The 25,854-nt window shown below is 44.4% G+C and overlaps 1 protein-coding gene across 1 annotated transcript; it reads left to right on the top strand.

Annotated features, from left to right (window-relative positions):
• Positions 1–18,498: 18,498 nt before the first annotated feature.
• Positions 18,499–25,281, top strand: HEBP2 (heme binding protein 2). The gene is made up of 4 exons (XM_066373136.1): positions 18,499–18,825; positions 19,408–19,543; positions 20,445–20,625; positions 24,725–25,281. Exons 1-4 carry the CDS (start codon positions 18,724–18,726, stop codon positions 24,921–24,923), a joined length of 618 nt encoding a protein of 205 aa, XP_066229233.1. The 5' UTR covers positions 18,499–18,723; the 3' UTR covers positions 24,924–25,281.
• Positions 25,282–25,854: the final 573 nt, after the last annotated feature.

Genomic DNA, 25,854 nt, shown 5'->3' with positions numbered 1-25,854 from the left:
TAGTTCTGTTTGAGAAGCAGTTGATTCTCTCCCGACTGCCATCTCTTTCTTTCCCTTGTTAACGAGACCTTGATTTGCTTCTGGGATCCTGAGGCCATCTATGTAAGGCAGACCAGATCCCTCCAACAGCAGAGGGTATGCGTCATGATAGTTAATCATGGTGATCTCGGTGCCTTCACCAGGGACTGATCTGGTTTTAGGGAGTAAGGGGAGACCTATACAGGAGGAGAGGCTTGTTCTAAAATACGTTAATATTAGCCTGACCAGGCGGTGGTGCAGTGGATAGAGCATCGGACTGGGATGCAGAGGACCCGGGTTCGAGACCCCGAGGTCGCCAGCTTGAGTGCGGGCTCATCTGGTTTGAGGAAAAGCCCACCAGCTTGAACCCAAGGCCAAGGTCGCTGGCTCCAGCAAGGGGTTACTTGGTCTGCTGAAGGCCCGCGGTCATGGCACATATGAGAAAGCAATCAATGAACAACCAAGGTGTTGCAATGCGCAACGAAAAACTAATGATTGATGCTTCTCATCTCTCTCCATTTCTGTCTGTCTGTTCCTGTCTATCCCTCTCTCTGACTCACTCTGTCTCTGTGAAAAATAAATAAAAATTTAAAAAAAAGTTTAAAAAATAATAATAAAAAATAAAAATAAATAAAAGTATATCACATACATAAAAGGAAATACTTTGCCTCTTTGCTAGATGTTATGTGTCTGCAAGTGATGGCTGGGGATGCTGCAGCCATCTTGTAACCACGAGGCAAGACAGCAGCCAGGACTAATATTAAATATAGCATAGTAGAAAGATGGAAAACACTGGGGCATTTGCCAGCTTTGGCACTGTAGAACACCTAAAGTCACCCTGCAACTGTCTATATGTTAATGAGAAAATACCTTTCCTACTGCTTGTCACTTGTAAGGCAGGCTTGTCACTTATAGGGGAAAAAAAGCATATCAACTCCTACAATTTCTAAGGCTATTAAGGAAATGCATTACCATGTTTTAAAATGTTCTGATAAGACGTACTTGAAATAAGTAGTTAATGTTAGGACTCACTTAAGATGTTATCTGGGACCCAGGGAAGGAAATGTTTTCTCTTAGGGAACTGAACCAGAGCAGTGAGCAGATAAACTGTGGACTAGGGGCTGCCAGACTACGGCCCACAGGCCAGATCCCACTCACAACCTGTGATTGCACATTCGCGAGGCCCTAGTTGAAAGGGCATCAGAAGAAGACTATTTCATGGCACATGAAAATTAAATGAATTACAGTTTTGGTCTCCACAAATCAAGTTCCATACCTGTCCCAGACTTGCCTATGTCTTGCCTGGTTGAGTAGTCACAACGAAGACTATATGACTTCCGAACCCAAAATATTTATTACCTGGTTCTTTAACCCTTAGAATAGTGAGGTTTTTTTCATGCTCACTGACCCCCGGGAGTGAGGTGTTGTTTTTTTTTTCTGAAAAATGAAATTAGTTCTAGTTTCAGTTTTATTAACTTAAAGTCATGTTTGTTTGATAACCCATTTATGGAAACAAGAACAACATACATTTGCCTTTTTTTTAATGTTGCCGTATACATTTTTAAAATAAATCGATCATACTCTGGATAGTCAGGAGGCACGAGGACGTATGTGAATGTTCGTACTACTCAAAGGGTTAAAGAAAAGGTTTGCTGACTCTTGGTATAGACCAGCTGTCGGCAAACTGTGGCTCGTGAGCCACATGCGGCTCTTTGGCCCCTTGAGTGTGGCTCTTCCACAAAATACCACGTGCGGGCGCTACCTCGATAAGGAATGTACCTACATCACAACAGACTTTAAGTGAATAGTTCTGATAATAAACTAGATTATGTGTGAGAAAACAAAGAATCCATAATTTAGAAATAAGAATCACATGCATAAACCTATTAATGTTACTAAAATATTTTCTCTGACATGTATCTATTAAAAATATAAATTTAGAAATGCCAAAATTTCCCTTCACTATACCTTTCAGCCATATCCATACATTTCTAGATGACTTCTGGATATTTTTAGTATTTAATTTTCTAGTTAATTTGACTACTTGAGACACCAAGATATAGGTATATAAATACCTACTATTCACCAACTGCTATACATGTATGGATTTGTTAAATTCTCATGTCAACCATTCAAAAAATGTCATTTTCATCTCAGAGAAGAAAACCCAGGCTTAGAGGGTACAAGTGAATGGTCCATGGCCACTCAGGTATGAGTAGGTGTACTGGAATTAAAATCCAGAGTTGTCAAACCCCAAAGATGACACTCTGCTTCCCAACAAAACCCTTAGTATTCATGCACTTTATGCTAAAATATCTTGGAGTTTAAGTTTTAAAAATGTGGCTCTCAATAGAAATTTCAATCGTTGTACTGTTGATATTTGGCTGTGTTAACTAATGAGTTTGCTGACCACTGGTATAGACCAATGGATTCAAACCCTAAATGCATGGTAGAATAGCTCTAGAAACTTTTAGAAATACTGACAGCAGGACCCACTTAAACCAATTCAACAGAAATAGATTCAGTGATTCTAATATGAAGGCAAGGCTGAAATTCTAGGTAATGTGAATGGACCACAAAATACAGGTGAATGGCTGTAGACAGATATACAGTAACAGGTTTAGAGAAAACTAGATTTATAAGTCCAGCTTTGAGCCATCATTTTATAACCCAACATTTTCTGTCCACTCTTTCCTGAAGCCATCAGCCCTACATGCATCTGCAGTCAACTGAGCTCACCAAGCGGAATTTGCAAACAGAATATTCAGAACAACACTGTAAACAATACACCTCTACTTAAATGTTGACACTGGCAAACGCGGGTAGTACTGTGGTTAGCAACCCAAGGGCAGAGTGGAATTTGAGAAAATCCACAAACAAAAGCACTATATTGCTAACAGCTAAGAAGTATTTTGAAAGAAATAATTATAGCCAGAAAAGATTAAGAACTGGGAGGGAGTGCCCTGGCCGGTTGGCTCAGTGGTAGAGCGTCGGCCTGGCGTGCAGAAGTCCCAGGTTCGATTCCCGGCCAGGGCACACAGGAGAGGCACCCATCTGCTTCTCCACCCCTCCCCCTCTCCTTCCTCTCTGTCTCTCTCTTCCCCTCCCTCAGCGAGGCTCCATTGGAGCAAAGATGGCCCGGGCGCTGGGGATGGCTCCTTGGCCTCTGCCCCAGGCGCTGGAGTGGCTCTGGTCGCAATAGAGCGATGCCCCGGATGGGCAGAGCATCGCCCCCTGGTGGGCGTGCCGGGTGGATCCCGGTCGGGCGCATGCGGTAGTCTGTCTGACTGTCTCTCCCCGTTTCCAGCTTCGGAAAAATACAAAAAAAAAAAAAAAAAAAAAAAAAAAGAACTGGGAGGGAGTATAATAGAAACAGTGACTAGAATGTGGACATTTCCACTAAATTCTACCCTGGACCAGAAAACGTTAATGTATCATTAAGGAACCCAACTTCTGGTCTGTCATGTTAGAAGCTTGGAAATCGCCGCTCCGTCCAAACAACAAGGAAAAGCTGAACACACTGAAAATTCAACAGCTCTCCTTAGTTCCAGGAGAGACCTGAGGTCACAAACTGCTGCCCCCCAAACTGGAGACACAGACAGGCAGAGACAGAGAACCACGACTCACCGGAGCCGAACTCCGCCAGCCGAAATCTCGGGAACCAGCCAGGGCAGGGAAATGTGAACGGTAGCTGACGGGCTGCCGGAGGCTCAGGGAGGACCCTCAATGGGATGAAATGTTCCAGGAGGCCCCACGTTCCACGCGTTCTGCCTTCAGGAGCCCACCAGGTTGTCGCAGTGAAGGCCTGAGAAACACCCCCTGCCGCTTCCAGCAACGGGAGGGCAAATTCTGTTCTTCCTAACAAGGCCTGCCCTCAGAACTATTTAAACAGAGCCTAACCTGCCCAGGTTTTATCAGAGCCTGAATGATTTGGGGGAAGGGCAATAGCAGACCCCAGCTGGCTCCAGCCTAACCCTGAGGAAGGAAAACACCCAACTCCACCTGGTCCCACTGAGGGAGTGGAAAACAAAGAGGGAAACCAGAGAGGCACTCGTGAAGTTCACATCCCAGCAGCCCAGGCTTCCTGGCTTGACACCCAACCACAGGACTATGAAGACTCCTCCAGCACACACCCAACCACTGCGTTAGTAAAGGCCTATTTACTGCACTTTCTTTTACCCAGTACATCAAGTCCATGATTCAAGAAAAAATTGTGAGGCATATTAAAAGGCAAAAAAACAAACAAACAACAAACCACAGTTTTGAAGAAACAGCAAGCAGGAGACCAGACTCAGATATGGCCGGGATGTTGTTGGAAGTGTCAGAGAAACTGACACTTGTCTGTAAATATAACTACAATTAATAAGCAAAGGACTCTAATGGAAAATGTAGACAACATACACGGCAATATGCAATGTCAGCAGAGACGGAAATTCTAAGAAAGAACCAAAGAGAAATGCTTGAGAGCAAAAACACTGTAAGAAATGGAGAATGCCTTTGACGGCTTTATTAATAAACTCGACACAGCTGAGAAAGAATCTCTGTGCTTAGCTATCTGTTAATAGTAACTTCCAAAATGAAAATATGATGATAAAAAAAAACAAAAACAAAAGAAAAACAGAACAGAATATCCAAGAACTGCAAGACAATTATAAAAAGGTGTTACAGCCTGACCAGGTGGTGGCGCAGTAGATAGTGTCGGACTGCAATGCGGAGGGCCCAGGTTCGAAACCCTGAGGTCGCCAGCTTGAGCGCAGGTTCATCTGGTTTGAGCAGGGCTCACCAGCTTGAGCCCAAGGTCGCTGGCTTGAGCAAGGGGTCACTTGGTCTGCTTAGCCCCCTGGTCAAGGCACATATGAGAAAGCAATCAATGAACACCTAAGGTGCTGCAACAAAGAATTGATGCTTCTCATCTCTCTCTCCCTTCCTGTCTGTCTGTCTCTATCTGTGTCTCTCCCTGTCACAAAAAAAAAGGTGTTATATACTTGTAGTGGAAATTGGCATTCCAATTCTAAGAGAAAAGAAAGGGAAAGAAACAGAAGAAATATTTGAAGCTATAATGATGGCGAATTTAGGCCTGACCTGTGGTGGTGCAGTGGATAAAACGCTGACCTGCAACGTTGTTTGAAACTCTGGGCTTCCCTGGTCAAGGCACATATGGGAATTGATGCTTCCTGCTCCTCCCTCCTTCTCTCTCTCTATCTCTCTCTTTCTATCTCTCTCCTCTCTAAAATGAATTAAAAAATATTTTTTTAATTATGGCAAATTTCACCAAATTAATGGCAAACCACAGACTCAGAAAGTTCAGAGAACATCAAGCAGTAAGAATAATAAAAACCTATCCCTAAGGATATACATTCAAACTGCAGAAAATCAAAGATAAGAAAAAAATCTTAAAAGAAGCCATGGAGTGAGGGGGTGAGGGGAAACATATCTATAGAAGAACAAAGGTAAGAATTACACCTGACTTCTCAAAACCATGCAAGCAAGTGGAGTAAAATACTTTAAGTGTTGAGAAGAAAAAGCCACCAACCTGAATTCTGCACCTTAAAAAATGTTCTTCAAAAGTAAAGGAGAAATAAAGATTTTCTCAGACAAACAAAAACTGAGGGAATTTGTTGCCAATAGCCCTACCTACCTTGCAAGAAATGTTGTTTTCCAAAGGGAAATAAAATAATATAGGTCAGAAACTCTGATAAAGAAAAGAAAAGAAGCCTGACCTGTGATGGCGCCCTGGATCAAGTGTTGACCTGGAATGCTGAGGTTGCTCGTTCGAAACCCTGGGGTTGCCCGGTTAAGTCACATATGGGAGTTGATGCTTCCTGCTCCTCCTCCCCTTCTCTCTCTCTCTAAAATGAATAAATAAAAATCTAAAACAAAACAAAACTCTTAAAAAAATGGATTACAGAAAGATTAAGTTAAGGTACAATAAACATTTATATTTTTCTTATTCTTAATTGATCTATCATATAACACTGTTCAAAATAATAGCAAAAATGTATTTGATGATTATGGCCTATGTATAAGTGGAATGAGTGATAGCAATGACACAAGGAACAGGAGAGAGGAATTAAACGTATTTTGTTATTATGAAATACTCACACTGCCAGGAAGCAGTATCATATTACTTGAAAATTCACTTGGCTTAGTCGTAAATGTATATTATCATTTTAGGGCAACCACTCAAAAATTTTTTAAAAAGGAAGTATATTTGATATGTAAGAAATGAGAGAAAATGGAATCCACTAAGTGATCACTTAAAGCCACCAAAGGCAGGAAAAGAGTGAAACACAAAAATAGGAACAAAGAAGAAGAGCCATGAATAGAAAATAGTAACAAGTATGGTAGATATTAATCCAACTATATCATTAATCACTTTAAACTTCAATAGTTTAAATACAAATACAAGATTTTGTCAGAGTGGATTAGAAAACAAAACCCAACTACATTTTTCTACAAAACATCCACTATAAATATAAAGATACATTTAAATTAAAATAAAGACATAAAAAAGACATACTACGTTAATATTAATCAAAGAAGTAGTAGCTACCTTAATTTCAGAAACATCAGACTTCAGAGCAAGGAAAGTTATCAGGGATAACAAGGAGCTCACATAATGATAAAGGGGTCAGTTCTCCAAGAAGACATAATAATCCTTAATGTATATATATCTAACAACAGAGTATCAAAATACAAGGCAAAAAGCAATAGAACTGCAAGGAAAATTAATGACTGCACGATTTTAGTTGGAGACTTCAATTCTCTTCTATCAGAAACAAAGAGATCTAGCAGGCAGAAAATCACTAAGAACATAGTTGACTTCAATGACACCATCAATCAACTGAATATAATGGACTTCTATAGACCACTTCATCCAACAGTAGCAGAAAATACACTCTTCTCAAGCTCATATGGAACATCCGCCAAGATAGAGCACACTGTTGGCCACAAATCACATTGTAATATATTTAAAAGCACAAAAATCATACAATGTATGCCCTCAGACCAGAGTGGAATTAACCCAAAAATCAGTAACAAAAATAGCTAGGAACTCCCAAAATTGTGGAGCTTGAACAGCACATTACTGAATAACTCAAGTGTCAGAGAAGAAATCTCCAGAGAAATTTTAAAATATTTTGAACTAAGCTAAAAGGAAAAATCAAGTTATCAAAAGTTGTGGTATGGGCCTGACCTGTGGTGGCGCAGTGGATAAAGCGTCGACCTGGAAATGCTGAGGTCGCCGGTTCGAAACCCTGGGCTTGCCTGGTCAAGGCACATATGGGAGTTGATGCTTCCAGCTCCTCCCCCCTTCTCTTTCTGTCTCTTCTCTCTCTCTCTCTCTCTCTCTCTCTCTCTTTCCCTCTCCTCTCTAAAATGAATAAATTAAAAAAATTTTAAATAAATAAATAAATAAATAAAAGTTGTGGTATGCAGCAAAAGCATTTATTTATATACACACACATACACATAAACATATATACACACAGAGAGAGTTTTTTTAAAAAGCAATATGAAGTTTGTATCAAGAACTGATTTTTTTCTCAAATTACTCCGGAAAACCCACATGCAGAATTTACTCTCCACTCTTCTGATATTAGCATCAGGCATCGTACTCATCCACAATCTCTTGAGCCCCACGGTGTTGTCAGCACAGCGCAGTGCCCTGCAATACAGAGTTAAAATGTAGCTTCTTCTTCTCCAACTTCCTGCAGTTTTCGAACAATACACATAGTTGGATGATTTGCAGGACTAATATTAGTATTCATCTTCTCCATCTGAATGACTTTAAGACCTGGATCTCCTTGGTTCCAATGATTAATTATTTACTTTTTTCATATTAATAAGACTTGCCTCAGAGGGTTGTTGGAAGGCTCCAATGTTGAAACACATGTCTGTCCTCAGGGCACAGTAAGTGCTAGCTTTATGTATTCGTTATCCGTTATCACACATCATGTGTTCCTACCCTCTTATGAAACTAAAACACCTAAATTGTTTGGGGTGGGGCTAGAGCCCACCTGCCATCTGCTACTGCAGGCACCATGACCAGAGCTAACACTAACACTACTTTAGGAACTCATGAAAATGTCTTAATGTCTTTTAAAAATCAGAATTTTAAAAAATTAACCTTTGGAGTCCAAGATTATAATTATCTGTACACCAAAACCATCATTAAATAGAATTTTTACTATTTTTTTTTTTACCCGCCATGGTCATCATGTGGCCCTGGGAGGGAGGCTATCCGAGTTCAGTGAACGTCAACTTTAGGCAAAGAAAAGAGAAATCTAAATTTTTTCAGGGGAAATAAGGACTGATTTCTCTCCTTCCTTCCCTACATGTGCCCAGTGCTTCTAGCTACACTTTCCCACCCTCCCTTCCTCTCAGTTTGCTAATGCCATCTTAACAATAAGTTATCTCGTGATCTTAATAAGCTTTCTGCTATTGACGAAATGTGCAATAACAGCACATGCGTGTTCAGTGGCAGGGGACCAGGTAAGTTCAAAGAACAGATTTCAATTCTTAATGAAATGGTTGAGTCTTTATTCACAAAAGACCACATTAATAACTACCATTCATCAGGACACGACATGAAGACATTGGGCTGAGAGATAACTTGATATTAGTTACCTCTTGGAATCCTCAAAATCATTTAGGGTAAATACCAACCATTTATACGAATGAAGAAACAGATTCAGTAAGGCTGAATCATGTGCCCACGGTCACACAACCAGACAGTAGCAGGGTTGGGATGGAAAGCCGACCTGGGTTTATACCTTGAAGGAGGCACCTTGTTCTGACCTGGGGTAGGGACGCCTCTGTGTGCTGAAGAATGCAGGCTCCGGAACTTGTGACTGTGGCAGGACTGAAACTATGGGAGGCCCAGAAACTCAGTTCCAGTTCACTGGTATTAAAGACTATTTCAACTCGTACACGCTCACAAGTGGAATAGATAATGCACCTGCCACATACGAACGCTTCACTTTGATCACCCTGTGAAGATATAAAAGAACCCTAGCAGCCCTGGCCGGTTGGCTCAGCGGTAGAGCGTCGGCCTAGCGTGCGGAGGACCCGGGTTCGATTCCCGGCCAGGGCATACAGGAGAAGCGCCCATTTGCTTCTCCACCCCTCCGCCGCACTTTCCTCTCTGTCTCTCTCTTCCCCTCCCGCAGCCAAGGCTCCATTGGAGCAAAGATGGCCCGGGCGCTGGGGATGGCTCTGTGGCCTCTGCCCCAGGCGCTAGAGTGGCTCTGGTCGCAATATGGCGACGCCCAGGAGGGGCAGAGCATCGCCCCCTGGTGGGCAGAGCGCCGCCCCATGGTGGGCGTGCCGGGTGGATCCCGGTCGGGCGCATGCGGGAGTCTGTCTGACTGTCTCTCCCCGTTTCCAGCTTCAGAAAAATGAGAAAAAAAAAAAAAAAAAAGAACCCCAGCCGTGACAGCGACATTAACAGATTCCTGGAAAGCAACCTGTTTGTGCCTCATCGATTGAGTTCTCATCCCCAGAAGCAAATTCAATGCATCATGGAATATTCACTTTGAACCTAGAATAATCCCCATTTCCCTAAACATTAAATAAATAATAAAACCAAACTAAACCACAAATTTATATAAATATAATGTATTTAAATATGAATTTAAATTAATGTAAAATCTATATTTGCATGAATTTATCACTATAGAATAACAATAATATAATATGCAAATAATCTTTCTTAAATGTAAATACAAGCTAATTATCCAGAGTGAACCCCAGGGGTATTGCAAGACAGAATGGGTGTGAAACTGAATCAGGCTCCAATTGGACAAGAGACTGGGAAGGTCACTTCAATCAATGCTCTTCAAAGCATGGTCCATGAAATGGTGCTGGCTCACAAATTATTTGTTACCAGTCCAAGATGAAATAATTAGAGAAACTGACAGTGAGTGTGTAGAGACTGCTTAGAAATTTAGCATTTTTACAAAATCTATGCCCATCATTAGTGGACTCATCCCATTGAGCATGGTATAGACCAATTAAATCATTGTTGAGCTTGTGCATTCAGAAACATTTACTGGCAGATACTCTTGAGCAGTAGAATCATAGGTTGGTTTATGATGAACTAGAAAAAAACTTTTAAAGGGCAGGGGGTCCTTTAAGAGAAGCACTGACCTAAATGAGCTGTCACAGGCATTCTTCCATTTTAGAATGAAGTCTTAATCTGCCACTGACCTCTCCCATGCCTGGAATTTACTATGAACACACTCAGGTGTTTAGAATGGCCTGGGGGAACCGTTATGCAGGACACATAAACAAGCAGAGAACTGACTGGTTCACAGGTATATGTTCAACATCGGGGTAGAATGGCTCCTCTTCTTAGAAGGGGGAGCACCAAGATATTGGGACACCTCCGTTCTGAAAGACATTAGGTAGTCCAGTCCAATTCTTACCAATTCTTGAATTTGTCCTAGTCAAGAATAAAATGTAATGATTTATGGCAACAGCAAAAGCCCCATACATAAGAGCAAGGGAACATCTTAGTTGCCTTAAGTTTTCAGAAAATGGTCCTTAATCAAGTGACCTATTAGAACACTTCTTCTCAGCTGCATCAGGGATGCAATTCCTTTTTAGAGCTTTTTGAAAATGTGAGCTGTCCGGTTGTATAGGGTCTTGTGTTGTCTCCTTTGACTTCAAAAGCATGAACCTTTTAAAAACTTATGGGTAGCCTTTCCTTTTTCTGTAAACACTCACCGCAATCTCAGAAGTTGTATCAAGCCTAATATTGATTAGAATTGATTTTTTAATTTTAAAAGACATTCCCAGCTTTAGACCTTAGCTTTCTAATCCTCAACCCCAGATTCAATAAATGTCTCTTCATTTTCTGTGGCCCATGACAAAGGTGGTTCACAGGTGCTTCTAAAAACACCATCACATCTATGTGTCTGATAAATTCTGATTGGCACTCATTCAACATTTATCAAGCAATTATGTGTCAGGAACTGGGCAAAATGCTTGGTATAAAAGGGGCTCCATGCGTTGTTTTGTGTGTCAATAATGAATGAGTATTATAATCCACAGACACACACACACACACACACACACACACACACTCAAGGAGAAGCCAGGCAAAGAAAAGATTACACTTCCTGTTAGAATACCACGTTGTCACCAACTTTACAGCTGTCATATTTGGCATAGCAATAACAGTAAAAGGACGAAATAGTTCATTACATTGTGGGTACAAAAATGACCCCAGAGTAAATAATGATTTGATAGAAAAATAGGTGAAAACCAGGACCAAACTTTGTTCATTGTTACCACTCACCAGCACCTACTACAGCACTATACATAGAAGATACACTTCTAGTTATTATTCCTGAAAAACTAATCACCCAAAGTTACTGACATTCCAATCATAACCATGTTGTTATGCTCACAGTTTCTGTGGCTTCTGTGGTGATAGCTTGTGGCAGCTCCATGACCTCTGTGGTGTCAGCTTGGAAGAACTGAGGCTGTCCAAAGGTGACTCAATGGCAGGGGACTGGAGTCTGAACCCTTGGTCATACATGTGTATGGTGGGTGGTTGATGTAGCTGTCAGCCAGGACCTCAGCTAGGAACCTACACATGGCTCTCCATGGAACTGCTTGGGCTTACCCTTAGCGTGGTTGTTGGGTTTTTAAGAGTAAGTGTGCCAAAGAGAACTAGATGGAAATCTTTAGTGACCCAGTCTAGGAAGTCACACAGTGTGGCCTCTACTGTAGTCACAAACCTGCCAAGTTTCAAGGAAAGGGAGCATGGATCTTCACTTCTCAGTGGAAGGTGTGTCAAAGTCACATAATAAGAACAGCATATTGCATAAGAGATAATACAATATGTTGCAGCTATCCTTGGGAAATAAAATCTGCCAAAAATACCAGGTCGGTGCTTCCCTCAATTATTTGAGTTCTCTGAGAGTACAGCGTGATTGCTGCGCTCTCCCAACCCCAAGGCCCTGTGATTTGCTTTGGTCAATGAAATATGGATGGAAGTGACCGATGAACTTGCTGTAGGAAGCATTGACCGCCAGTCCTCATTATTCATAGGTTCTGTATTTGCAAATTCCTCAACTTGCTCGTATGTATTTATAACTCCAAAAGTAATCCTCACAGCACTTTCTCCATCGCTGGTGGACACGTGCTTGCGCAGAGCATTGAACACTTTGATCCGCTGGATGTAGTTATTCTCAGCTGAGGTTAAACAATGCAACGCTCTGAATTCTCACTTCAGCTCTCATACAGTAAAAACAGTATCCTTTTCAAAGTCTATTTAGTGCCATGTTTTTGGCATTTTTGTGCTTTCTGTTGGTGATTTTGCTGCTTAAAACGGCCCCAGGCATAGTGCTGAAGTACTGTCCAGTATGCCTAAGTATGGGAAGGCTGTAATGTACCTTTTGGAAAAGTTATGTGCGTTAGATAAGCTTTATCAAGGCGTGAGTTATAGTGCCGTTGGTTGTGAGTTCAGTGTTAATGATTCAACAATATATATTAAATGAAGTATCTTTATACACTAACAAACATAACACAAGCTGATGTATTGATTGGTAGATCAAGAGGTTGAAGCCTGCAGGAACCGAACTGTATTTCCTCTAGAAGCAAGGGCTCAGTATTTACTAATTAATGTTCGTGGTGACTTTATAGAACACAGCTGCTGCGGTAAGACTCTCCAGGGCTCTCCTCCCCTGCTGGGGCGAAGGTAGAGGCGCCTGATATAAAATCGTCACACTGCACCATCACCTGCACTGAGAAGCTTAAATAAAATATCTTCTTCACAGTGTCATGTAAACATTGACTAAATAGGAGCTAATATGGTAACAATTTTACCATCGTTAATTAACAAGAAAGCTAGCTAGATTGTTTTGACATATGGATATAGAACTTGAGCCTTCTGAATTTCATTAAATTTGTTCTAACTCAAATCCTATTATTTTGAAATAAATCATTTTTTTCCCTCCTTCTATTCTTTTGTATGACTAATTATCATCTTGTAAATATAACTAATTCAGCTTAGTCACCTGCTGCTATCTTCATTAATTATATATGCCACACCTTATAAAATAAATGTTTCCAAATTTAGCCTCAGTTTTTCTATAAGTAAAAAGCCCCCAAGAAGGCATTGATAACTATAAAAGGTACTCTGCAGATGAAAATAAAAATAAATTTCTTAAACAAAAATCTAAATTCCTTTTTCCCCCCCTTTAAAAAACACTCTAAAGTAAAATTATTTTTTCAATTTTGTAGTCAACTAAGCAATGGATCACATCTGTTACTTAAGTTAAAATAAACTGGCAATTTAAAAAAAAGTAAAAAATCATTAATTAGCCTTTGCTAAATAGTTCAAAGTTAGCTCTCTGTAACAAAAGATTTGGTACAAACACTAGAAAGTGTCATATGTCCACAGACCACTGCCCACTGGTTTGGGCAGGGAAGGGGAAGAAAAAGAGAGGACATCAATTGCTTAGAAAGTACTAGGACCATACAGTGAAATATTATTCAGCAATAAACAGAAATGAAGTGTGTTCTGATCCATGCTACAATATGGATGACTCTTGAAAACATTACACAAGTGAAAGAAATCAGCCACAAAAGATCACATATAACATCCCTTTTATATGAAATGTCCAGAACAGGCAAATCCACAGAGATAGAAAGTAGATTAGTGATATGGGGGGGGGGGGGGGGCAACAGCTAAAATGTATAGGCCATTTTTTTTTTTGGAATGATGGAGCACCTCGGAGTTAGTGAGGATGGTCATCCAACATAGGGAATATACTGAAAACCACTGAATCGTACTCTTTTAAATGGTGACTTTTATGTTATGTGCATTATATCCTTCTAAAAAACAGTAGTAGACCCACCCACTAAGATGGCTTGAATCAAAAATCCAGATAATATCAAGGGTTGGTGAGGATGTGGAATAACAGAATGCTCACATTGTGAGGTTGGTTGGCAATGGGGGAAGGTCATGTGAGAAACCAGGCCCAGGAACTTTGGCTGGAACCGCCCACACCCATGCCCTCCAAAAGAAATTTCCCAGGAACACTTTGGAAAAGAACGACTGTCTGTCAGCCAATGAAATTTCGCCACATCATATTAACCCAACCACCCTACCAACCCTATAAATTACCCCCAGCAGAAGAATCCATGTGACTTCTCTGGCCCCCGTTTTGCGGACCAGTGAACCTCGTCCGGGAAGCGCTCTACTAAATAAAGTTTTTGCTATACCACACATGGTGGCTATGCCCTTCTTTCTTCCTCGGCGGGGAAAATATCTTACATTTGGTGCCAAAACCCGGGAGGAGTTGGAAGTCCACAAGGACCGTTCCTCTCCCCTTCCCTTCCGAGAAAGAACCAGGACCTCTGACTTTCCACCCACTTCGGCACATGGTGCGGTAAGTCCCCTGCCTCCAGCCTCCTCTCAGTTCTTTCTGCCGAGACTCCCTGTCCGTAATCGCAGCTGCGTCAGGGACCACTTATTCATTCCAAGTGCGTATGTGCCTGTGGAGACGTCCCGGACACACCCACTCTACCTAACCATCCGGTGACCAGAGCTTGAGTTGCGGGATGCCAATTCTCATCTCTGACCACTCCGAGGGCTGAGGGCGGCCATGGGGGGCACAGGAATCTAAACCTGACTCAAAAACACTCCTGGAGTGACTTATTCAGAATCTCTCCTTCCCTAAAGAAGAAGAAACTGATCTTCTTCTCCACTGTGGCCAGACCACAGAACCCACTGGATACTTGAACCAGGCGGCCTCCTGAAGGGACTTTCGATTTCAACACTCTCACCAATTTAACTACTGCCAAAGAACTGGGAAATGATTGGAGATCCCTTACATTCAGGGCTTCTAGTATTTGCTCTCCCGTACTAATCTCTGTGCTGCCTGTTCTACAGCGCAGGCCCTTTTTGGCCAGAGAAACCTCGACTAAACCCTCCACTCCTGATCTTTCCCCTTTCACTGACCCTCAACTCTCTCCACCTCTTGCCTGACCCCCAGGGGCGCCCCTCTCTCCAGACCCCTCTCTAGTCCTTCTGCAGACCTCTTCCACTTGAGTCTCTTCCCTTCAAAAAGCCTCCTCCCCTGCCTGCCAGGAGCCCCTCCTTCTCCACTGTGTTCTTAAGCCCCTCCCCCATCAGGCCCTCCTCCGCCAGCCATTGACTCTCACGCAGGTTTGCAGGGCTCTTGACCCCACGGCCCAACCCGGGTCTTCTTGCAGGAAAGCTTGGCCCTGTCCTGCCTCTGGCTCCAGCGTTTCTGGCGGATCTGGGTGCCGGGCTCACCAGGAGCCCCCCTCCTCTTATTATCAGCCCCCAAACCCTTATCCGAGACCTGATGAACATGGCATTTAAGGTTTTTAATGGTTGGGAAGAAAAGGCTGAGGCTGTTCACCAGACCCGCATGCAGCAGAAGGTAACGCTCCAAACCCAGGCTCTTGTGGCAGCCCTGAGGCTGGCAGAACAACAGGGGCAAGGCATAGAAGGTGCCCGATCCAAGTCCGGGCTGCAAAGAGGAATCCCACCAGGAGCTTGCTTTAAATGTGGCAAGGAGGGTCTCTGGGCCTGGCAGTGCTCCTGCCTGCGGCTGCCCACTGAGCCCTGCCCTAACTGCAAACAACCCAGTCACTGGTGGAGCGATTGTCCCCTTTTGGGCAGCAGGTTCTTACAAGCTACCCAAATGAGAGGCCAAGCCAGCCAGGTGGGCCCACTGCTTGAACTCCTAGACCTCATGGACGACTGACGTGGCCCGAACTCGAAGACCCCCATCACCCTCGCCGAGCTCCGGGTAATACCGTAGGTAGCAGGTAAGTCCATCTCATTTCCTGTGGACACGGGAGCTACCTTCTCTGTTTTGCCATCACACTCTGGACCTCTACTTCCCTCACAGGTCTCGGTTATGGGGGTGGACGGGACCCCATATGGTAAAATTGACTACTCCTACTGCAGCCAAACTCCTAGGGCAAACACCTTGGTACCATGTCTCTGGCCTCAAGCTTGTCCCTTCACAAAAAAAAACTCCCATTATCTCTTAACTTTTGTTGATACCTTTTCAGGGTGGATAGAGGTCTTTCCCACCTCTCGAGAGATGGTAGATACCGTTGCCTCCATTCTCATTGAATGTATAATCCCGCAATTTGGACTGCCGACTACCATCCAGTCAGACAACAGCCTGGCCTTCACTGCCCAAATAGTCCAGCAGGTTGCCACCTCTCTCAACATTACCTGGAGACTCCACATACCCTGTCACCCTCAATCGTCAAGACTATCCGCAAAGTTTCTCATGTTACGGTCAAACAGATGCGCCTATACTCATATACACGACTCCCCTCAGAGCCACCACCTTCCGACCTCCCTTCCCCATGAAGCCCCTAACCAGCAGGAAGTAGCCAGATAAATAGTGGCGCCCCTATCTAACATAAAAGGTCGGAATGTGAGGTCGGTTGGCAATGGGGGAAGGTCACTTGAGGAACCAGGCCCGGGAACTTTGGCTGGAACCGCCCACACCCATGCCCGCCAAAAGAAATTTCACAGGAACACTTTGGAAAAGAATGACTGTCTATCAGCCAATGAAATGTCACCACATCATATTAACCCGACCACCCTACGACCCAATAAATTACCCCCCAGCGGAAGGATCTGTGCGACTTCTCTAGCCCCCGTCTCACGGACCAGAGAACCTCGTCTGGGAAGTGCTCTACTAAATAAGGCTTTTGCTATTCCACACTTGGTGGCTATGCCCTTCTTTTGTCCTCAGCGGGGAAAATACCTTACATACATGCTGCTTGTAAAAATGTAAAACGGTACAGCCACTTTTAAAAAACAATCTGCCAGTTCCTCAGAAAGTTAAATACTGAGTTACCATTTGACCTAGCAATTCCACTCCCAGATATTTGCCCAAGAGAAATGAAAACACATGCTCATACAGAAACCTGTACATGAAATGTTTAGAGCAGCATTATTCAGTATAGCCAAAAGTTTGAAATGACTCAAACATCCATCAACTGATGAATCGATAAGTAAAATATTTATCCAATGGAATGTTTTTCAGCCATAAAAAGGAAGAAAATACTGATATATGCTACAATATGGATGAAACTTGAAATATTTTGCTGGGTGAAAGAAGCTGGTAATAAAGGACCACATGATGTATGCTGTGGTTGGCACATTTGTGTCACTCCCAAAACTCACGTTGAAAACCTAAAGCCCACTATGATGGTATTAAGATGTAGAGCCTCTGGGAGGTTATCAGATGGTAAGCACAGACTCCCTCGTGAATGGGATTTGTGCTACTATAAAAGAGATCCGAGAAAGCTCCCTTGCCCCTTCTACCACTGAAGGACACCACCAGACCACCAGCAGTCTACCACCAGGAAGAGGGCTCTCACTTGACTTTGCCCGCGCCCTGATCTTAGACTTCCAGCCTCCAGACCTGGGAGAAATAAATTTTTGTCGTTCATAAGCTACTAGTCTGTGATGTTTTGGTATAGCTGTCCTGACGGATTAAGACAATGTTGTGATTTCATTTTTATGAGATGTCTAGAATAGGCAGATTAGTTGCCTAGGGCTGGGGAATGGGGAGTTGGGGAGTGATGGCTAAAAGGTAAGTTCCGGTGTTTCCTTTATTGGTGGGGGTTGATGACAATGTTGTAAAATTGATTGTGGCAATTGTTGCACAACTGTGAACACACTAAACACCACTGGATGATACACATTAAATGGGTGGGCTATATGGTATGTGAATTACATCTCAATAAGTCTCTTAGAAAAAATAAAGAATAAATCTAGCCAAGAAATTTAAAAAAGCACTAGAATCTAGAAGATGTCTCTCCTCTTTCTCTCCCTTCCCTCAACCCCTTTCCCCCAGCCTGTTAAACCTGGTGGGATGACTCAGAGGTTAAGGGGTCATTGGAGGAGGGGAGGTCAAGAATGGAGGATAGTTCAAGATTCTCTCCAAGCGCGACTGTGGTCCATCCACCTCCTCCCGGTAGGGGCACTAGGCCACCTTCTAGGTGTAGGGCCACTCACCCCTGGCTGGGTCCCCGGATCCAACCCTAGCTTGGGGCTCTCGGCCCCCGGTGGTGCTGGAAAGAACAGCCAAGCTCAGGCTCGCAAGTGAGAGCCCACCCTCCCCCGGGAGAAGAGGCTTCCTCCGCCTTTCACTGGGTGTACCCGAGAGGTGCAGGCCCCCGCTCAGCCCCTCCCAGGGGTGGACCCGTCAGCCGAACCGGCTCCAGGTTCCCGAACCGGTTACACCAGAATCCCCGCCAGCCAGCTGCTCGGCCCTTCTCCACCACCCACTCCGCCCCCTCCACGCCGGCTGCACAGTGGACACCTCTGTTGCCTGCTCATTGGAAAACGAGGGCGGAGGGTGGGCGGGGCCGCCAAAGAAAGCTGAGCCCGAGAGGGCCCGCAATCGTGTCTCCAGCCCTCACCCTTGCAGGGGGACCCAGCAGGGGGCGGCCGGGGGTGGGGCGGAATTGGGGTCCCTCGGGGGCCACAGCGCCTCCTCCCGTCCTGCCGGGGCGGTGCCTGGCGGACTCAGGTCCCCCGCACTGTGGGGGAGGGACTGGCGCCCGCAGCGCCGGGGCGGGGACTCGGGGACTCGGGGACTCGGGGACTCGGGGACTCGGGACCGCGGCGGGCCGGCTGGGCGCGCACACGCAGGCTCCTTCCCCGGATCGTCGGCGCTGCCCATGGCCGAGGTGCTCGAGCCCGAGCCCGGGACAGCGGAGGGCGCGGCGGCCCCAGAGGTGGAGACACCGGGCTGGAAGGCCCAGGGGGACGCGGGCGCCGAGGTAGAAGCCTCCCGCGGGCGCGACGGGTGCGGGCCGGGGTGGGTGGGGGGCGTCTTCGGGCTGATTTGTAGTGAGGCTGGAGGGTCCCACAGATTTAAGTGAAAAGTACATTTTTAAAAAGGTCTGAGCTGTACCTCCATTACTGCACAAACGGAAAAATTCTGTCGGTTAAGTCATAACCCCAGGTATTGGCCATGTCTCAATTTCTTTTCTTTGCCGGGGGTGGGGGAGGGGCGAGGGGGCAGGGAGGAGAAGCGACTTCGTCCTGGAACCGATAGCGGGACCCTCTGGGCCGAGAGGACGTAGCACACTAGTTCTTAATGTGAATGGGGCTGACTCCCCATCCCCCCACCCCGCCCATCACTCCCCCACTACGCCGCCCGGCAAGTGGGACCAGGGTCGAAGAAGTCCCTAAATCCAAGGATGGGAGCCGCGGGGGCGGGCGCCCTGTCCCAGAACCTGGGGCTGGACCCAAGTGTGGCGCTGCCCCTAGGTCCGACGTTCCCAGGTGGACCCGAAATCAAGGCACCTCACGTCCTGCCTTCCTAGAATGGTTTCCTCCAGTTATCTGTTCCATTTTAGCCCGGAAGTTACGAGATCCGACAGTATGGACCAGCCAAGTGGGTCAGCACCTCCGTTGAGTCAATGGACTGGGATTCCGCCATCCAGACTGGCTTTACCAGGCTGAACAGCTACATTCAAGGCAAAAACGATAAAGGTGAAGGCAGTTTGCCCTGTAATTATAATATATACTATGGTTGAGTCCCCTGGCCTATTTTTTAAGTTTTAGCTTATTAAAGAAATATCCTTTAGAATGGAAAAATAACCAGATCCTCACAAAGACTGAATGTTTGAAAACAAGGATTCTGCTCAGGACCCTTAGCAGCCTCAGAGGAGGGTAGTACCAGGTAGTGCTTTCCGGCCTCTGTTCTTCTTGACGCCGTTTCTGTGCATAAGCTGGGCTTCTGTCACTAGTGTTAAGTCCTTTTCATGGCTAATACCTCAAAAACACTTGGTGACTAGTGGTAGGGTGAGAGACATCAGGAGGCAGGTAGGTACAAAGAACACAAGATCCAGAGTCTCAAGATATAAGTTCTGGTTCTGACCCTGCGAATATTCTATAGGTCACCTTGCTGGTGGGACTTCAGCTGCTGACCTGTAAAAAATAAAGAATGGACTGGACTATGGGATCTCTAATGTGCCTTGCTGTCTCTAAAACTTTAGAATTTAGTAACCAAAAATGTGAGTAGTACAGAAAGTGCTTAATGTGGACAGTGGATAATTTATTATTTTATAAAGATGAACAGCTACATAATAAGGGCCTTATTTTTTAAAGATGAAAATTATCTTGAAGGTAAATCCAGGATGGGCAAAAGTAAGTTTACAGTTTGTATGGGAAATAATACAATAATTAATAAATAATAATAGAAGGATAAACCCTGTTTTGTTTACTTAGAACCGTAAACCTACTTTTGCCCCATCCTGTATTTATGCCGATAGCATAAAATAAATCAAGAAACTTGGATCAGAAAATATATCATTTTAAAAGTATTGATAAATACCCTGCCATTTGCCATCACGGTCTCCTTTGTATTTAAGTATGTGTTTTCATGGCACAGAGACGAAAATAAAGATGACAGCTCCAGTGATGAGCTACGTGGAGCCGGGTTCAGGCCCCTTTAGCGAGTCTACCATTACCATCTCCCTGTACATCCCCTCGGAGCAGCAATCGGATCCGCCCAGGCCTGCGGAGTCAGATGTCTTCATTGAAGACAGAGCCGAAATGACTGTGTTTGTACGGTAAGCGGTAGGTAATTTATAGCCCTGCTGACTGCTAGTTTCACTGGCCTGCACTCACTGTTTAGCTCCTCTGCAATTTCAGTAGGCTTTTCACCCTTCCCGAAAAACAGGGCTAATGAATTCTTGTGTGTTTTCCAGCTGGCTTAGTTTTCTATGTTACCAAGGGTCTGTTGGAAGATGTAAGTCATTTAATGCAGAGTCTGTGGCATACCTTCCACAAATCAGACACAGTGCAAATGATTCCCTTCAAAAGCATAAGACTGCCCTTACCTGCCATCTAGTTAAGTCTGAACAAAAATACCTTAACTCCCAACTTCTAAATTCTTTTTTTTTTTCCCCCCCTGAGAGAGGGAGACAGGAACATCAAGCTGCTCCTGTATGTGCCCTGACTGAGGCACATGACCCGGCAACCCCGTTGTTTCAGCTCTTAACTGACTGAGCTAACTGCCCGGGACACAACTTCTAGATTCCGATAACCCCAGATTCTCCCCTTTTTTCCCCAGCTGCTGCTTCCTGAAGTTATTGGCTCTGTGAGTTTACAGGTTTTTTTACTTTTTCAGACTTCTCACACCTGTTTACTTATTCTTTATATTAAATTCTCTGTTAAAATTTAAAAACACACACATGATGCCTGACCAGTGGGAGCACAGTGGATAGATTGTCAGTCTGGGATGCTGAGGTCCCAGGTCCAAAACCCCACGGTTACTGGCCTGAAACTAAAGGTTGCTGACTTGAAGCCTAAGGACGCTGGCTTAAGCCCGAGGTAAATGGCTTGAGCGAGGGGTTACAGGCTTGGATTGAGCCCCCCGGTCAAGGCACATATGAGAAGCAACAAACAAACAACTAAAGTGCCGCAGCTTCAAGTTGATGCTTCTCGTCGTCCCCCTCTTCCATTTTGTCTCTCTCTCTCCCTCTCTGTCTCAAAAAAAGAACAACACACACACACACACACACACACACACACACACACGATAACTGTTCGTATTAGAGCCCCTTTATTACTCCCTTTCTCTCCTTGTCACCATCAACCTGTTCAAGGACTGTGCCTCTGTCTCTGCTTCCTCACCTCCCACATACCCCTGGAACCGCCAGTCTGGGACAGCCCACAGCATCTCTGCGGAACTGCTCCTGCGACCTCCACAGTGCACTCGCGTCTGTTACATCACAGCTCCTTCCCCGTGACCCTTGCAGCCTTTGCATGTTGACCATTCTGTTCCCTGATACGTCCTTCCTACCACTCAGCCTGTGACTCTCCTGCCATTCCTCTCCTCCTCATCCACTCCGTACCCCCCAGATCAGTCAATGCCTGTTATTGACCCTCATGTCATAGCAGACTTGCTCTAAGTGATCTGTTCACAATGCTCGAAATACCTGTGTTTAATGTTTCTCAAATTTAGTGTCTTCAGACCGATTTTCCTACTTGCTGAACATTTCCACGTGGGGTAGGGGGAGGGCTCAATCTCGACAGCTCTGAAAACCACCTTTCCTCATTCCCAATGTACGTACCTGGGCAGTGATCTCAGAGTGCCGGTCCCATCAGCCTGACAGCCTCCCCAGCGAGGACATCCGTAGCCATCGTCAGCACACGTTTCCCGACAACTGTCTCCAGATCTGACTCGTTCCCCTCAGAAATGACCGTGATTCTGTCCCCTTCCCCCCATCCTCATTACTCCCTCAGGTCATCCTCTTAGGGGACCACACCGAAGTCACCTTTGTCTCCGCCAGTGCTGGGCACAATGTCTGACACGGTAGATATTCGCACGTCTGTTGATCTGGATCCTGACTATGCCACGTCAGTACCCTCCGAACTCCTCTCTGCCTGCCAGTCTCTTCCTCTCTCGCGCCACATTGGAACCTGGGCTTTTCTTACGACAGCAGCAACAGAACCCCCAACCTGTTACTCCACTTCAAAATCTCGGTTGGGTTCTTCTTGCTTCAGGGTGAAGTTCGTGTTGTGCATTCACGTGGTACACAGCGCCTTCTATTCTACCCTGTGGCCCGACCCTGCCTCCCCCACTGGTGTGTCCGTTGACTTTCCCACTCTTCACTGAGCAGGCCATGTTCTTCTACTTCTCTTTACCTCTGACATCAGGCAAGTTACTGGACTTGCCTTTCCAAACTCTCTACATTTGGAAAATGTGTATAATCAAAGTACCTCCCTGTGTCATAGAGTTGCCATGGTTAAATGAGTTAATGTACATAAAATACTAGAGCCTGAACATGATATTACTATTACTGCTTCTTTCTTCTTTCTTTAGACAGTCCACTTTCATCATCGAGGACTTGGAATGGCACCTGGTCTGTGATAACTTTCTCAGCTTCTCCATTCAGCTAGCCACTCTGTCCCTCTGGTATTCTAAATTATAATCACTCGTTAATAGACAGTAACTTCCTCAAGAATACAGCAGCACATTCCTCTGTCCATGTCTTTCAGCTCCAAGCAAGACAGCTGCATGTGGGAAGGCTCAATATGTCTGTGTAATAAATAAAGTACGGATAGATCATTGTAGAACAATGTGTATTCAGAGAACAGAAGATGATTTCTAATTAGGGGCTTCAAGATTTGATCCCAAGGAAGAAATAGGATCTGAAAACACATTCTCTTTAGGTAGAACATACCAAGAGTTGGCTATCGCTAAGGAAATAAGCAGTAAATTTAGGAGACAAACTATTTCTTAACATAGTTCAGAATATTATAAGTCATTATGCTGAAAATTATAGAACAGTTTATCAATTTATCATCAATGTTTTATACACATATGCACATAAATTCCTAATACTTATTCAACAAGGATTTAAACATGACTACATTCCAGGAATGATTCTAGGTGCCTGACAGAAACAGACATGGTTTGGTTTGTAGCCTTGAGAGCTTACATCTTTTCTGAAGAAAGGGAGGACTGACCCTTTTCATTGGCTCACTGATAATAAAATTTCTACTAGGGAAGGCATATTAGGAATATATTTATATTTGGTTCTCTGTGTTTCCTATTCTCAACCTTCAGAATCAAAATCATCATGTTTAAGATATCAGTAACTCAGCTAAGTCTGTGTCCTGTCATGATTAAATCTCAGGATATTTTTGTTTGTAGACTATAAAATCTATGCTTAAAATTTTATTCTTTTTTCCTCTTTCACTTTAGATCTTTTGACTGTCTTTTCCTCCTCATCCCCAAACCTCCCATGTATCTCAGCCAGATCTGACCAAGTTACTTTTCTGCTCAAAACATCGTTCTGAGATGTTTTGAGGATAATCCCCAAGGGTCTTGGGATGATGATATATAACGCTCATCCTTCTGGCTCGGACTTACCTTTCTGAGCTCACTTTGGGTCTGGGCCACACTGTGGAAATGCTTTGTGTCTTTAGACTTCTGTTCTTTTTCTTATCCTTCCCCTTCTCTACCCAGCAAAAAACCTCCTTCATTCCAGACCAGCTCACATCACACCCCCGATACTGACTCAAGCATAACCTCAGCGTTCCTAAGCACTAGGGGACCACCTCTGTGAAATCTCTTCTCAGGTTATATAGTGAGAGCTGGCAAAGTGTTTGTCTCTAGCTTTAGACTGTAAATTCACAGGGTCAAACTATATTATATTCATCCATAAACCAGTGACTACCCTTTGCCCAAGGAGAGGAAGGAAGGGGAAATGTTGGACAGGAAATGGAAAGTCTGGAAGGGAGGCTTCTAAGTTGGTAGAAGTGTGGTCCCCTGACCAGCAGCATCAGCATTACTGGGCGCTCGTTGGATACACAGACTCTCAGGCCCCATCCTAGACCTCCTGAATCCGCATGCCAGCAAGATTCGTGCATGCATCAAAGTTTGAGAAGCACAGAGTTAGAGGACAAGATGGTGTACATTCCGAATCGACTTGCCAGCAGACAGGCTGGATCCCTCCTCCCGGCTCTCCTGTGCGCTGAGGTCACAGTGAGACTGGGAACCGCAGCAAGGGAACGCTTGGTCCAGGGGCTGAGCGGGCGGGAGGAGCTTGAAATTGTGCTTTATCCTGCTTTGCTGTATCAGCTCCTGCTTTTCTTTTTCAGACTGACACTAGCACTGGTGTGAAAATCATTCATGGTTATTTACGTTCTCCTTTGCAGGTCTTTCGATGGATTCTCTAGTGCCCAAAAGAATCAAGAACAACTTTTGACGTTAGCAAGCATTTTGAGGGAAGAAGGAAAAGTTTTCGATGAAAAGGTTTACTACACTGCAGGCTACAACAGTCCTTTCAATTTGCTTAATAGAAATAATGAGGTGTGGTTGATTCAGAAAAATGAACCCCCCAAAGAAAATGAATGAGGAAATGGAAAGAGGAGCATCGCTGGGGGCTAAACTTTATATAGCCATCCACACACCTTTATAGTATGTCTCGTATCTTCTCCCTGAGAGTACTAATGTGAATTGAGCTTATTTCCAATGTGCCTTTTTAATGCTCAAAGCTTTATCGGGATCCGCAGATAACAGGAGACAATCTTCTACAAACATGTAAATTGCTCACAACCCTGGTGGTCTTGAGTTCTGTCATGCTCCAGGGACATGTCATGTTGCTTCCCCTTCCTCACTGTATCACCATCATGTTGCCTTTTACTACTCGGATTTGTGTCAGTTTGGTTATTATCCCCTCCAGGTATTATCAATAAAAATTGTTAAAGATTCACCCCGTGTGGAGCCACTAGGCTGTCAGGCCTGGAGCGGTGAGATTAGGGTCGGACGCAGAAATCAAACTGTCTTTTGCGGCCACGGCTGCGGTCCCGAGTCCTCCTCATCTGCCCACTGCCCCCGCCGCACAGGAAACACTCTCCCAGTACCCGAACGTTTTGATAATCTCTTGTGACAAAGAACAACTTTATAAAACTAGGAACTTCCGCCTGACCTGTGGTGGTGCAGTGGACGGAACGTTGACCCGGAACACTGAGGTTGCCGGTTCAAGACCCTGGGCTTGCCCGGTCCAGGCACACAGGGGAAGCAAGGTGATGCTTCCTGTCCCCCTCCCTCCAATCCTTCCTTTCTCTCCCTCTCTTCTCTCTAAAATCAATAAATAAAATCTAAAAAAATAAAAACAACAACAAAAAAACCCTAGAAACTTCCTATCCTATTCAGTAAAGATGTTTTTCTCCTGAACAAATGTATACAAACATATAATTTTAAAATTCACTTAAATTTCTAAATTATTTCATGTAGTTTTTCTGGAGATCATGTAAAAACAACTAAACTAATAAAAGAGTGGGTT

This window comes from Saccopteryx leptura, chromosome 3 (genome assembly GCF_036850995.1).
Source record: "Saccopteryx leptura isolate mSacLep1 chromosome 3, mSacLep1_pri_phased_curated, whole genome shotgun sequence".
In the NCBI taxonomy this organism is placed as follows: domain Eukaryota; kingdom Metazoa; phylum Chordata; class Mammalia; order Chiroptera; family Emballonuridae; genus Saccopteryx; species Saccopteryx leptura.
The sequence above is the reverse complement of the archived record's forward strand: the minus strand, read 5'-3'. Positions and strand labels throughout refer to the sequence as shown.